Here is a 13,365-nt window from a genome sequence, read left to right as displayed (position 1 = left end):
TAAAATATGTGTCTATTGTTTCTAAAGTTATACATTTAGGTGTCCGCCATTAAAAATCATCGTTAACTGACCTTTAATGTTCTGATAATTTTAAGAAATTATTTAAAAATAAAAATATTTTTTTGTAAAAAAAAAACAATGCCCCCTCTCCCTTGTGCTACCTTTCCCCCTTCCTCTACCTCCTGCAATAGGTCATCGGCAGTGATCATCACTGCCATTATCATCGGCACCGGCATCAATCTTCGATTAAACTCCCGGTGACCTTTTGTCGTAAGATGTCATCGTTTGTTGTGGAGAAACGTTTGAAGTTTCGTCGAATTTTAAACTATTGTCGTTATTTTTGTCGACTCCGACCGATCCCAACGTCTATATGCCACATTGTCACTACCATTTGAACCACCGTCCAAGCATGCAAGGCGAAACAAGCTCTTGTTTCCTATTGATGAGTTTATGAATTTGGGTTTTGGTGAGTGGATCCGTTTAAATCTCAAGGAGCCTTCATATTTTCCTATTGATGAGAGTGATTGGGATATTCTCTTTGGGGCTGTAATATTGTACCTTCGAAACAAGCTCTTGTTTGATCTGAAACATGTAGAAGAGCTAAGTGTAATCCACCGATCAAGGAGAATGCAACACGAAGCTATCACTGCTGCGGTAAAGCGGAGAGTTAGCAAGATCGTTCCAGTGCGTGGCCTACAGTCTCGATCTCATTGGTTGCTTCCCCCGAGTGGTTGGCTCAAAGTAAATTCTGATGGATCTCGAGTTTCTTCTACGGCACTTGCGGCTTGTGGTGGCTTAATACATGATTTCATGGGGGGTTGGGTTTCGGGCTTCTTCAAGACCTGGGTTTGTGTTCGATACTCGATGAAGAACTTTTGGGAATATATGAAGGTATGACTTTAGCTTGGGAGATAAGGTGCAAGGAGGATCATGGTAGAAACGGATAATAAGGAGGCTTTTTCCTTGCTTCAACAAGGTGCGAACATGGATGTTGTTTCAAATATGATCGACCACTTGAAGGAATTGATCTCAAGAAATTGGCGGGTTCAATTCTTACATGCTGGTCGTGAGGGTAATCTAGCTGCTAATGCTATCACCAAACTTGCATGGTGTCATCATTTCGGGACAACCAACTTTCCCGAGCCACCTGCTGCTGTTGAAGAAATCTTGTCCGAGGACAGAACTTGAGCAATGTCTTGATCACTTTTCCCTTGTATTAAAAAAACAAACAAACAAACTTTCTAATAAGCATTTCTTTAATTTTGATTATATTTAAAGTACAATGATTAATCCCAAATTTTGATTAAAAAAGGATGGTGAAAAGTACTACAGTGTATTGGGTATCACAGACGCCACTTGACCCGATCCAGCTTGAGTTCGGTTTGTTTCTTCACCTCCATTGCCCAAGTCTTAAACCCAACTCATTAAAATTAATCAAAAGTCATCACTTTCATCAATTCTTCCCCGATAACCTCAATTTCAAAGTCTTCCCCCTTTGCCCAAATCTACCCCCCCCCAAAAGTCCTGCTGTCCCTTTTGACCCTTGTTTTTTTAACCGATCTACTGGGTTGTTTTCCTGCTTGGAGGTAAAGTGATTTCTGTGTGTTTCTCTGATTTTATTTTCTGGGTTTCTTTTGTGGTGCTTGATTGGTGAGAAAATTGAGGTAAAGTTCAAGAATTTATGGGGAAAAGTTGGTTGATTTGTATGGTATTTTTTTATCAAATGTGCATTTTGGGGTTTCTTCTTAGTTGATTTTTCTGCATTTTTTGTATCTATTCTGAATTTTGGAGTTTCTGCTTTGTAAAATCCTTTTAAAAAGAAGATTTTTAAGGCAGCTTAATTTGCTGATATTTTGTTCAAAGGGTTTCGATTTTTCCATTTTATGCATTTGATCAGTGTGGTGTTGTGTCTTCCGTGTTGATTGTATATGAACTGGTTTCATTCTGTGCTAAAGATATGATTAAGTTTCATTTTAAATTTTTCTTTATCTATAGAAAACTGGGATTTGAGATTGAAATTGGATGTTTTGGTGTTTGTCCTTTGTAGGGGATGGAAGATATCAATTCCGAGGCAGGCTTAAACTCGGCTGCGGCTTTTGTGGAAGGGGGAATCCAGGATGCTTGTGATGATGCCTGCAGTATATGCCTCGAAGGATTCTGTGAAAGCGATCCATCCACGGTATATATGGCTGAGAATTTCGATTCTCGTTTGCAGATACATGAAATGTACATTTCATTGATAATTTTTCGTTGTGACATTTACAGATGACTGGCTGCAAGCATGAGTTCCATCTTCAGTGCATACTTGAATGGTAGTATAACCAATATCCATTTCATCGAGTTTATTGTAGTTTATATTTGTTTCATCTTATAATTTGTATCTGCATATGTGTATAGCAATAGCGAATTGTTTGGTTTTGAGCTTGAATGTGCCTCAATCTTCTTTTATAGATCATTCAGTGAAATGACTTGTATGAGTAAAATACCCTATTGACCGGACTCGTGAAACTTTGAAAATATTTACCAATGGAGTTCATCTACTTGCTTAAAAAAGGAATGATTATTACCTTCATTTGTTATTTTACTATTCTAATCTTGCAGGTGTCAGAGGAGTTCTCAATGCCCCATGTGTTGGCAGACAATTAGCCTGAAAGATCCGACTAGGTTGGTATTTCATCTATTTTTTTAGTTATTATTTCATGTTCTGATTCTTTAGCCATTTATATTACATGCTAACAATTTACTCTTGCTATGGCAGCCAGGAGCTGCTTGAGGCTGTTGAACGGGAAAGGAGTTTCAGGTTCAATCCCTCAAGAAATGCTACCATATTTCGTCATCTGACTCTTGGGGATTTCGAACTACAACATGTTTGTATTTCTTCTCATCAGCTAGCCTGATGTCTAGCATCCTCATTCTAGGATCGTTAAATTGAACCCGAGCCAAATTCTTAAGAAAGAGCCATTCTCATCTTGGTTGCTTTTATTGCAGCTGCCTGTGGGCGTGAATGAGACAGAGCTTGAGGAGCGCATAATTCAGCACTTGGCTGCAGCTGCTGCAATGGGGCGAGCACGTCACATTTCAAGAAGGGAAGCTCTGAGGAATAGGTCATCAGCACAAGGGCGTTGTCCGCAATTCTTGGTATTTGCTCATTCAAGTGAACCCTCCTCAAATGATCCTGTAGCTTCGTTATCTCCAACTCCAAGTGAAGGTGAACATGTCCGTGCAATTGCTGTTTCTCCTGCAAGAACAATGGGGGAAGAATCTTTGGCATCAATTACTCCTCTACCTTCTGTCCAAGCTGATCAGCAGTCTGCCTTGGCATCTGGGTCCAGTGCTCTTTCGGTCAACGATCAAGGGACTTCCTCAAACTCTAGGTACACTCTATTCTCTAACTTGATTCCCCTTATTTTTCGACTTTTAGGTAGTTCTTTTTTATCAAACTCTTTAGAACACATTTTTCAGCCTTTCTTTATTTCTTATCACGATAATATATTCTATCACTATCTTTCAGGTCTCCTAGTCAGTCTTCTCCAAATAGTCAAGATAGAGCTGGACCTTCAGAAGCTCAGTCATTTCCCGAATCACTAAAATCACGGTTTAATGCCATTTCAACGAGGTATCTTTCGTATGGAGACATTTGAGATTTTAGCTAGGGTATTTGTATATTTCCTTTTGCATGGTTTATTATATAAGTTTGCACCCTCGTTTTGACTTATGAATCTCTTTAGATACAAAGAGTCGATTTCAAGGAGTACAAGGGTCTGGAAAGAAAGATTTTTCTCTCGCAACACTTCCATGGCAGATATTGGTTCTGAAGTAAGGAGAGAGGTTAATGCTGGCATTGCAACAGTCTCTCGCATGATGGAACGTCTAGAAACCTGAGATAATAGAAACAGCACTGATACTATAACAAGCACTTTAGAGAATAGCTCTAATCCAGAACCAAATATTCACCAAACTACTACAGCTACTGTAACTAGCAGTTCTGAGAGCGGTTCTAATCCGGAACCAAAGGACCATCAGATATCAGATGCAAGTGGAGAAGCTCCTTTTACCGACACCAGTGCACACACTTCATGTGCTACGAGTTCAGCATCCAAATAAGTATCATTTCAACTATTGCATCAACTGAAAGTGTTTTAGCATCAAAGGTAGGCTAAGGTGTTGAAATTTTGCTTGATTTTGATATCTGCATGTAGATGATCATTTATCTGATATTTCATTCCTATCTAAAGCCTACTCAAATTGGCAATTGCTATGATGACTGGTTCCAAGTGGTTATCATTCTCTCTTATGAATCCAGTCATATGATCTTAATGGCCAATACGACCCCAAAATTTGAGTTAAATTAGATAAACTTCCGCACCATGTTAGATTACTTAGTCACATAATATATGTGTGTGTACAACTTCTGATATCGACTGAATATTTCTGTAGCATGCTAATTAAAAAGTGCTCCAACTCCCTTAAACCGTATTCATCACGTATCCATTGCTGCACTGTTCCTTTGTTCTGTCAGCGTGAGGTGCCATTTTGCCCTGGATTTTTCAGTTGTTTTTTGAAGTACCGTTAGCCACACACACAAACATATCATTATCCGACTTTTATACTAAAGTCGAGTAAAATAGGTGACGGTATTGAAATGTTGTAACCAAATGTTTCTTTTCCCATGCAGAAATGTTTTTTGGTGGACGTTATCAAGTACATGGAAGAGAACAGTTGGTGACTGAACTGATTCAGAATAAAGTTGAGCATTATTCAGAAACCAGGAATCAGCAGGTTATGTAAATGAGTTTATAATTTTAATATAGTTGTATAATTTAAGGCCCTCTATTGATAGGTTCTCAAGTGTTGAAGATTTGACTAATTTATTAAATACTTTGTTACTTGTTCTGCCATTTAGATGACTATCTCATACAATAAGTTCTTCATTGAACGAAGTTATGAATCAATTTAATCAAGTTGACCTACCAAGAATGCTGGAACTATATTTATGAATGGGATTCCCTTCGGTAGATCGCCTGGCCAACACCGACCTTAGTACTGGTGGCCAAACCGCCCTCTCCCTCCCGCTTCATCTTCCATTTCCGTCCTTTCTATCTCCTCTAATCTCTCCTTTTCCTCCCATCCTCTATCACCATCGCTTGCCAAGCCACCTCCATCAGCCATTATTTTCTGCCATGGGAGGACCCTTTTTCTCAGAACAATAAATTGTCTAGGATTTTGGGAATTCTTGAATCCATGGTGAAATAATTGGTAATCACTGCCTTTGTATGGATGGTTTCGAAGTTATGAGGTCGAGAATGTGTTCCGAATTTATACGATGTACTCAAGTCAAATATCATAGGGAACAGTAACTCGATGTTGTATATTGAGTTCTACGTGAAACTATATTTATTAATAGCCTTGTCAAAATGAAAAAACAAAATCATTTGCCAACTGTGATAGAACTGCAGCAACTAAGTAATGTAAGCAATGGTTTCATTCAAACTCGAATACAAGGTTTCCTAAAAGCAGCCAAAACATCGAACCAAACATTATGTCTTTGAGAAAAGTTTTTCAGACATGTCGCCATTATTAAGCAAATGGAAACCGAGCACAGGTGCCGCATTCAACAGCACTATAAGTTTTAAGATCGCCTCTGGCACTTCTTTTCCCACCATTCCATGAATTTGACTTGTGCAGCCATTGTATCCAACCTGTAGAGTTGAAGCCAGTGGTTTGCGACTTCTTGTCCGAATGTCCAACCAAACATGCCTCCTCCTAATAAAGCCAGTCCGGCACCTGAGACAAAAATCGGGTTGAAAAGCTTTAGATAACTTGTACCCATTTCTCATAACATTAACACCGAGTTTTATTAGTTTAAAACTTGCAACCTAGAATTTTTTTTCCAAGCCTTTTCGTGTTATTGTATCCAGGAAATCAGTGGGAAGAAGCTTAAAATAACTTCCCTTTGTCTCCTAATAGTCAAACCCAGTGTTTAAAAAGGCGCGCCTAGGCGCTAAAGCGAGGCAAGGGTGAAACGCCTAATTAGGTATAGGCGAGGCGATTTCAATGAAGGCACAGCAAGACGCGCCTAAGGCGTACTAGGCACTGAGGCGCCGCCTTTTATTTTTTTTGTCTTTTTTATTATGTTTTACGTACTAACTTATACATCAACAACAAAAAAGAAAAATGAAATGTCAGTGCAGAAAAGAGTAAAACATGGTGGGGATGATTAGAAAAGAGAGTTTCCTGGGAGACGTATGAAAATTTGGCGTAAAATACAGATAAAGGGGTGCTTTACCTTGTATAATTACTATTTTTCTTAAAGTTTGAAAGAGAGAAACAAAGGGGGATGAATAGAGGCCATTTTTGGTGTTAAAAAAGACGACCGATCGAGCAGGCAAAATGAGAGAGAGGCATGCCTGCACAAATTGAGAATCGGGGGAGGAAAAGATAGGTTTCAATGAGTTTTATTGCATAGTTATTCTTGAGCAGCACGTTTAGCACATGGCGAAATTTGAATCCATGAGAAAGAAAGAAAAGCTTGAAAACACAATTTAGAAATACGAAAATGGAGGATTAGGGTGGATAGAAGTAGGGTTTAGGGTGTAGATGGTGTTGACAAGGAGGAACACACGTTTGTTGAGAGGTGCGAGGTGGAGGGACAAGAAGGAGACAAGTAAGAAGTTGATGCCAACTCATTATTAGCCTTCTATTTATTATTTCAATTTCTTATGTGGAATTGTGGACCGAGGGCGGAAGGGGGTTTTTGCTTCGGTTCTCAAGGTTCAATGGTAGATGGAACAAAATTGATGCTTAATACATAAAATGTTGATAATGAATACTATTTGGTATTTATATTGCATGAACTTGTTTTTTTTGTTTGATTATACAAGTGGAAAAAACTTATATATCTTTTATTTTCAAAAAGTACGCCTCACTTTAATAAGGCTCGCACCTTGCGCCTTGGCTATAAAACCCCTATCACCTTAGTGTGCCTTGCACCCTTTTTATCACTGGTCAAACCAAGGTCTAAAACCGACTTATAATAGAAGTAAATTTGCACCATAGCATGTTCTTAGATGCACAAAAGTTATTTTTTCTTACAAGTCTTTTAGTATTATTGTATCCAGAAAACCAGGCTAATTGTATTTTCCTTCATAATTTTTCTCTCTCCTACTGATCAACTTTAGTTGTATTAGTATGAATCCTAAGCCAGGGAACAATCTGGACCATGCTAGTCCTAGAAGTGCTTCGAAGCCAGTAAAGAAAGATATTCGTAAGACCTAGAGGACACAAAAACGAACTTCAGTTCACAAGGACATTACCGGAAACACAAGGGATTATGACTCATTGTGAACAAGGAGATCACTTATGCACTTACCATTGCCTCGTAATCTTCTTTGGCTACCTAGGTGGAAACATATGAGACTTGCTTATAGTTTTGTATATTTATTTATCGGCTTAATAATGCAATTTTCGAAAGGATCTTCCACACATACACTCCCCTCATTCTTAAAAGGAACTGGGATTTTGAACAGTATTCAGACTGAACCAGGTTTTGGCAGTTCCATCACTATTTTATATAACAAAAAGGGTGACCAAAGAGAATAAGCAGCATGTTACCATGTAAACTCCTCGAGTATTTCCAGGCAAGACCTGCAGTCGAGACAGCTCCAATAGCACTTCCTGCTAAGGCAATGGTTGCCGCTTCCCTAGTAGTCTTCAACTGAAAAGGCAAACAAATGAAATCAAGCAATTAGAAACTTGCTACTTCAATCAAATGACAATTACTTTAGCTGCATACCTTACAGACATAATTCGGCATTTTAACAATAACTTGCGCAACATACTTTTGAATCAATTAATAAAAACACCCCATTTTCAACAGTACTTTCAAGTTTCAACATTTTGAAATACTCGACATAAAATCACATAGAAGCCTAGAAGGACAGCACCATGTTCCTATTAGAAAGAAAACAAAGGAAAGCTATGCAAGGAATCAACTGAAGGCACAATCCAGCAGGTATGGGAATTCTAAAACCAACGCTACAAGCTAAAAAGCAGGGATAAGCTGAGATAATATACGAAGCCGGCTAGTTGAAATATATATATATAATAAATATATATATTAACAGTTGATATTAACAGTTCAATATAAGAAGATATTCGCTTAAAAACAATGAGTTAATCTTAGACTCCGATTTGCACTCAACCAACATTAATCTGTGTAAAATTAAAAAGATTATACACTGTAAAGTAGATCCTAACCCATGTATATATACGTTAGTGCACAAAGGAAACCCAATACGAAAAAAATAACAAATTCACTATAAGTTGAGCTAAATCAAAGAAAACCAATAAGGAAAAAAGCATCAAAAATGAAAGGGGGGGGGGAGAGTGAAAAGGGAAGAAATTATTACGATGGGACCATGGAACGGATCAGAAGCGATGAACTCGTTAATATCGGATTCAGACCATGATGGAAGAGACTCTTGGCGGCTGATGAATCTTGAATAGACATCGGTATATGGAAATCGCTCAGCCCAGAATCCTTTGAATTCTCGACAGTGCTTCTTCAAGAACGAATCTGATGATGAATCAGCCATTTTCTTTCGCTGATTACTATTTTTTAAATCGTATTGATTGATCTCTCGCTTTCTCGCACTCGGATTCCTCGGCCTCCTCACTTTAAAGATGGGTGTGAGGGTTTGGATTCTGTACGATGACGGGTCAGGTCGTTTTGCTGCACTCACCAATCGTATTATTATTTGTCAAATTTTCTTTTTAATCATAAAATTGTGTTGATTAATTATAGAAAACCATATCTTAACTAAATTAATTTTATATAATTAATAGCTGAGGGTTATTTTGGTTGGTATGTTTGTTATTTATATTGATTATTACATCTTAAAAATGATAGTTCAAATTGAATACCATAAGCTATAAATATCGGTTATTCGATCAAAAAATGACATATTGAAATTAAAGTGATTCAATAAATAATTGAGATCATAATGATCATTTAATCAAATATTAAGTACATATTTTAATATTATATAATTTTATAAATTTATTGAGTGACTTCACTAATAAAAATGTTATATTTTATAAAATTTAAATTTAAACAAATATATCTGAAAGGTACGTACGTATTATAGTAGACTAAAGAATTTTAAACATATATATTATATTTTAATCATCTCACACTATATCTTTCTATAAAGTACAATGATCATATTCTTATAAATTAAAGTAAAATTATTAATCTTTTTTATGAAGAGAGTGATGGAATCGATAATTAAGCCTAATTAAATTATTCTTTAATTCTTGTTGTCTTTTATTAACTGTTATTCCTCTTTCCATGATGGAATTAGGAACATATGCCCAATTATGTTAAAAAGTATTTGGAATGTGTTTGTTCCTTTCTTTTCCTTTTTTGCTTTTTTTCTTTCCAGTCCTCGTAAAGTTATCACTTATCATTTTTAACCCCAAGCAATCTTAATTAATAATCTTTATCAGTTAAAATTAAATTTGATTCATATATTTTTATAATTAATATATTTTGAGATTGTGATTGAAATTATATAACTAGGGGTAAACGAAACTCGGCTTGAATCGAAAAATCATTTTTTCCGACTCGAGAAAACTTGACTCGAATTAACTTCAAGTTGTAATTTCATAAACTCAATTCCGCTCGAAAAAAATTAAGTTCAAATTGAGTTGTAAAGTACAACTCGAATAGTAAATCAAATAACTCAAATTTTTAGTAATTAGTAAATTGATCTTCAAGTTTGAGTCAATTCTCTCGACTATGTATGATATATATGTATTACATATGAAAAAAAATGAATAAATATATATATATATATATTGTATATTGTTATAAAAAAACTACTAAAATTAGAATAAAATAATATCATAATATTATAAATATTTACAATTAAATTTAAATAAAAAATCAAAAAATCAACTCAGCTTGAATTTTGTAAACTTGACTAAAAAAAATTCAAGTCAACTTTGACTTATAAAATAAAAATTGTCGAAACGAATTTTTTTAACTCGACTCGATTTATCGTTCACCCGTACACTTAGACATACAATAACTCATTTGATTTAAGAAATTTAAAAGATTATAAATAGTTCAACCATTTATTAAAAATATTTATTTTAGGATTTTATTAGTAAACATTTTAATAGTTATTTTTAAATTATTCTTAAAAAAATTAAGAGTGATCAAATTTCTGAAAAATATCAACTAAATCCTTAATTTATTTACACTCAATTAAACCCAATGGCCGAGCCACGTATTAGTGAAGTATGAAATCTAAATTTTCTTTGATTAGTTACTTATTTTATTGATTGTGTCCACCTTGAAAATTTTCGTTCCCAATATGAAATCTGAGTTTTCTTCGATTAGTTATTTATTTTACGGACGGTGCTCACCCTGAAATTTTATTTGTACTTATCTCATTTAAAAATTTTATGTTGGTAATATATGGATATTCACCTTAAAAAAATATTTCTAGATCCGCCACTGATTAAACCTTTTGTGTCATGGAATTTCATCAATTCACCTATTTGATAAACATTAATTTTTAAATCTAATAATATTTTTAAAATCAGTTCAACGATTAAAATCAGTTAAATAATTTAATTAATTTATTTTTTTAATTTAAGAATTCAATTGAATGTATTAATAGTTTTTTTTTAATTTAAGAGCTAAAAGAATATCAATTATTCCCGGCCCTATCTTTATTTACATGTGGAATTTATTGATGAAAAGGTGTAAAGAATTCCTCTCATCTTAAATATTTTATGGTAGGCTCACGAGTGATGGTACAAGTGGTTGGAAATTAAAAATTTGAATTTGTAAAGTTAAATTCAAATTCTACCACAATCATTATTAGTAAACAATCGATAAATTCTTATATAAATCTTAATTAAATCTTAAATATATTATAACCTTGAACTAAAGGAACACCCTGACCTAAACTTTTTATAACAAAAAAAATATTCTATTGTAGCGTTATTCTCATTTCTTTCATTGTCTAGGAAATTGACCGATTACGGGATATTTAGATTCAATAATTTGTACATGTGTACAACTTTCATTTTTTTATTAATTATATAAATATAAACATAATATTAGAAAAATCAATGAGTAATCTCGGTAATGCAAAAATATTTATTTTAAAAAAAATTAAATTCGAACAATTGTATTATAATATATATATATATATATATATATATATATATATATATATATATATATATATATATATATATATATATATATATATATATAGTGGCGTATCCACAATTAGGGTGGGCACGTGCCCACCTTGAAATCAAAAATTTTTCGATTAATTACTTATTTTATTAATGGTGTTATCCTGAAATTTCTCTTGCCCACCCTGAATCTAAATTTTCTTCGATTAATTACTTATTTTACTGATAATGTCTACGCTGAAATTTTTTTTGTATCTATATCATTTAAAATTTTTATGTTGTGAATATATGTATGTACACCTTAAAAAGTATTTTTGGATTCGTCATATATATATATATATATATTATCAACAGCCGATAATATATGTTGAGTACGAATATTAATAAACTTGTGAAATGAGCATACCAAACAACTCAAATGTGTGAAAATCTAAATTAACTCTCAATTGAACATGATAATAGTACTGTAATTTATTTATTTATATTTTTTTAGTATTCTTACGAAAAAAATATTATATGTTGAAATTTGATTGAAACACGTGAATTTTCTAAAATATAATATTTAAGGATAACCTGATAAGAAATTCAAAAGTTGAAGGATTAAATTATTTAAAAAGTGAAAAGAATCTTTTAACAATATAACAGTAAAATAGAAATGGAATTTCTTCACAGCATTACAACAAACAATACAACATCATGCTATTTATAAGTCTCTACAAACAACCATCATTCTAGAATAATCTAACAAACATGACAGCTCACCATAAAAACTCATCAATACTAACTGCATATGAATAACAACCTGCCCCTAATCCATGCAACGTAGATGACTCGTCTTCATTGTTATTCATAGCTGCAACAGAATCAAAGTCGTAATTTTACTAAAACACAAGGGCTAAAGTAAGTATCAAACCATAATATGGAACCAAGAAAATACATTATTTAAAATAAAATACATTATTTAAAATAGATCGTCCATTGATTTTCATAATTAATCTTATGCAGGGAGGGATCGAGGAACAGGTAGACGAAGTCGTTACCTTTAAAATTTAAAATTATCATATATTAAATAATTTTCTATGTATTTTCTATTGAAATTTTGTTTTTGCCCCCTAAAATTTTATAACTTCAAGTTCGACCCCTTAAAAATTTATAGGTTCAATTTCACCCCAACTTAAAATCCTACGCCCCTCTCTGATCGTATGGGATGTTTCGAAGAAAATAGACAAATTAAGAAATTTCGTTGTCATGATAAGAAAAAAAACCATCAAATATATTTGTGATAGACGTTATCGTGATAGGTTCAAAGTTTACTAACGATAGTATACCTATTGTCAGATCTTATAAGTATGATTGAGTAAAACTGACTCGACTCAACTCGAAAAGATAACTTTTTTGAATTGATTCAACTCGAATTGAATTTGAGTTGTAATTTTATAAACTCGACTCGATTTAAAAAAAAATTAGTTCAAATTGAATTGTAAAATACAACTCGAATAACTCAAAATTTTTAGTAATTAGTGGATTTATTTTTAAGTTTGAGTCGAGTCTCTCGAATTTGTATGATATATGTATATCACATATGAAAAAAATGAATAAATATATATGTTTTGCATATGATTATAAAAAAATATTAATATTGGAATAAAAAATATTATAATATTATAAATATTTATTATTAAATTTAAACATAAACTCGAAAATTCGACTCAACTCGAAAAAAAATTTAAGTCAACTACGAGCTCAAATAATTTAACAAATGTTTCGACTTAAATTGTAGGGACACTCACTCCTACTTGTAGGGACATACTTATAAGCTACGGTGTTGATGCGATAATCACCTAGAAATAGATTATTGATGGTGAAGAGATTAAAATTCTTGAAGGTTATATGACCACAAAATATTTTCATTGATTTTTTTGATAGAGTTCATTAATATCTTAAATAAGTAATTTTTTTATTAATAGCTTAGATAACTAAATGAATTGTTTCATGACCTAACATGATAGTGTCAGTCGAAAATTCGTCCTTTTTTTTTGGATAATTTTATTACCCAAACATGATAGTGACAGAGTTCTATTACAAAACCAATCATCAATCACCAAACACAAAATCATATATACAACCTACTTATAAAAAATACCAGTT

General features: G+C 33.3%; 2 protein-coding genes across 3 annotated transcripts; one reads left to right on the top strand and one right to left on the bottom strand.

The window, feature by feature from the left end:
• The first annotated feature begins 1,366 nt into the window (after nt 1–1,366).
• LOC120172579 (E3 ubiquitin-protein ligase RHF2A-like) lies at nt 1,367–4,271 on the top strand. Of its 2 annotated transcripts, none has more exons than XM_039180010.1 (8): nt 1,367–1,586; nt 2,048–2,179; nt 2,266–2,312; nt 2,602–2,664; nt 2,759–2,867; nt 2,989–3,374; nt 3,509–3,616; nt 3,729–4,271. In XM_039180010.1, exons 2-8 carry the CDS (start codon nt 2,051–2,053, stop codon nt 3,880–3,882), a joined length of 996 nt encoding a protein of 331 aa, XP_039035941.1. In that variant the 5' UTR covers nt 1,367–1,586; nt 2,048–2,050; the 3' UTR covers nt 3,883–4,271. The 2 variants fall into 2 exon arrangements, with proteins under 2 accessions (XP_039035941.1, XP_039035942.1); XM_039180011.1 differs by having other exon boundaries at nt 1,455–1,586; nt 3,512–3,616.
• A 1,144-nt stretch (nt 4,272–5,415) lies between these two features.
• On the bottom strand, nt 5,416–8,722 carry LOC120172582 (succinate dehydrogenase subunit 6, mitochondrial-like). Its single transcript, XM_039180014.1, has 4 exons — nt 8,409–8,722; nt 7,612–7,714; nt 5,568–5,784; nt 5,416–5,531 (listed from the first exon to the last, which is right to left on the bottom strand). The coding sequence occupies exons 1-3, from the start codon at nt 8,592–8,594 to the stop codon at nt 5,630–5,632; spliced, it is 444 nt and encodes a 147-aa protein (XP_039035945.1). The 5' UTR covers nt 8,595–8,722; the 3' UTR covers nt 5,416–5,531; nt 5,568–5,629.
• Nucleotides 8,723–13,365: the final 4,643 nt, after the last annotated feature.

This window comes from Hibiscus syriacus, unplaced genomic scaffold, assembly GCF_006381635.1.
Source record: "Hibiscus syriacus cultivar Baekdansim isolate YM2019G1 unplaced genomic scaffold, ASM638163v2 tig00111855_pilon, whole genome shotgun sequence".
Lineage (NCBI taxonomy): Eukaryota > Viridiplantae > Streptophyta > Magnoliopsida > Malvales > Malvaceae > Hibiscus > Hibiscus syriacus.
This window is presented reverse-complemented; position numbering and strand designations above follow the sequence as displayed.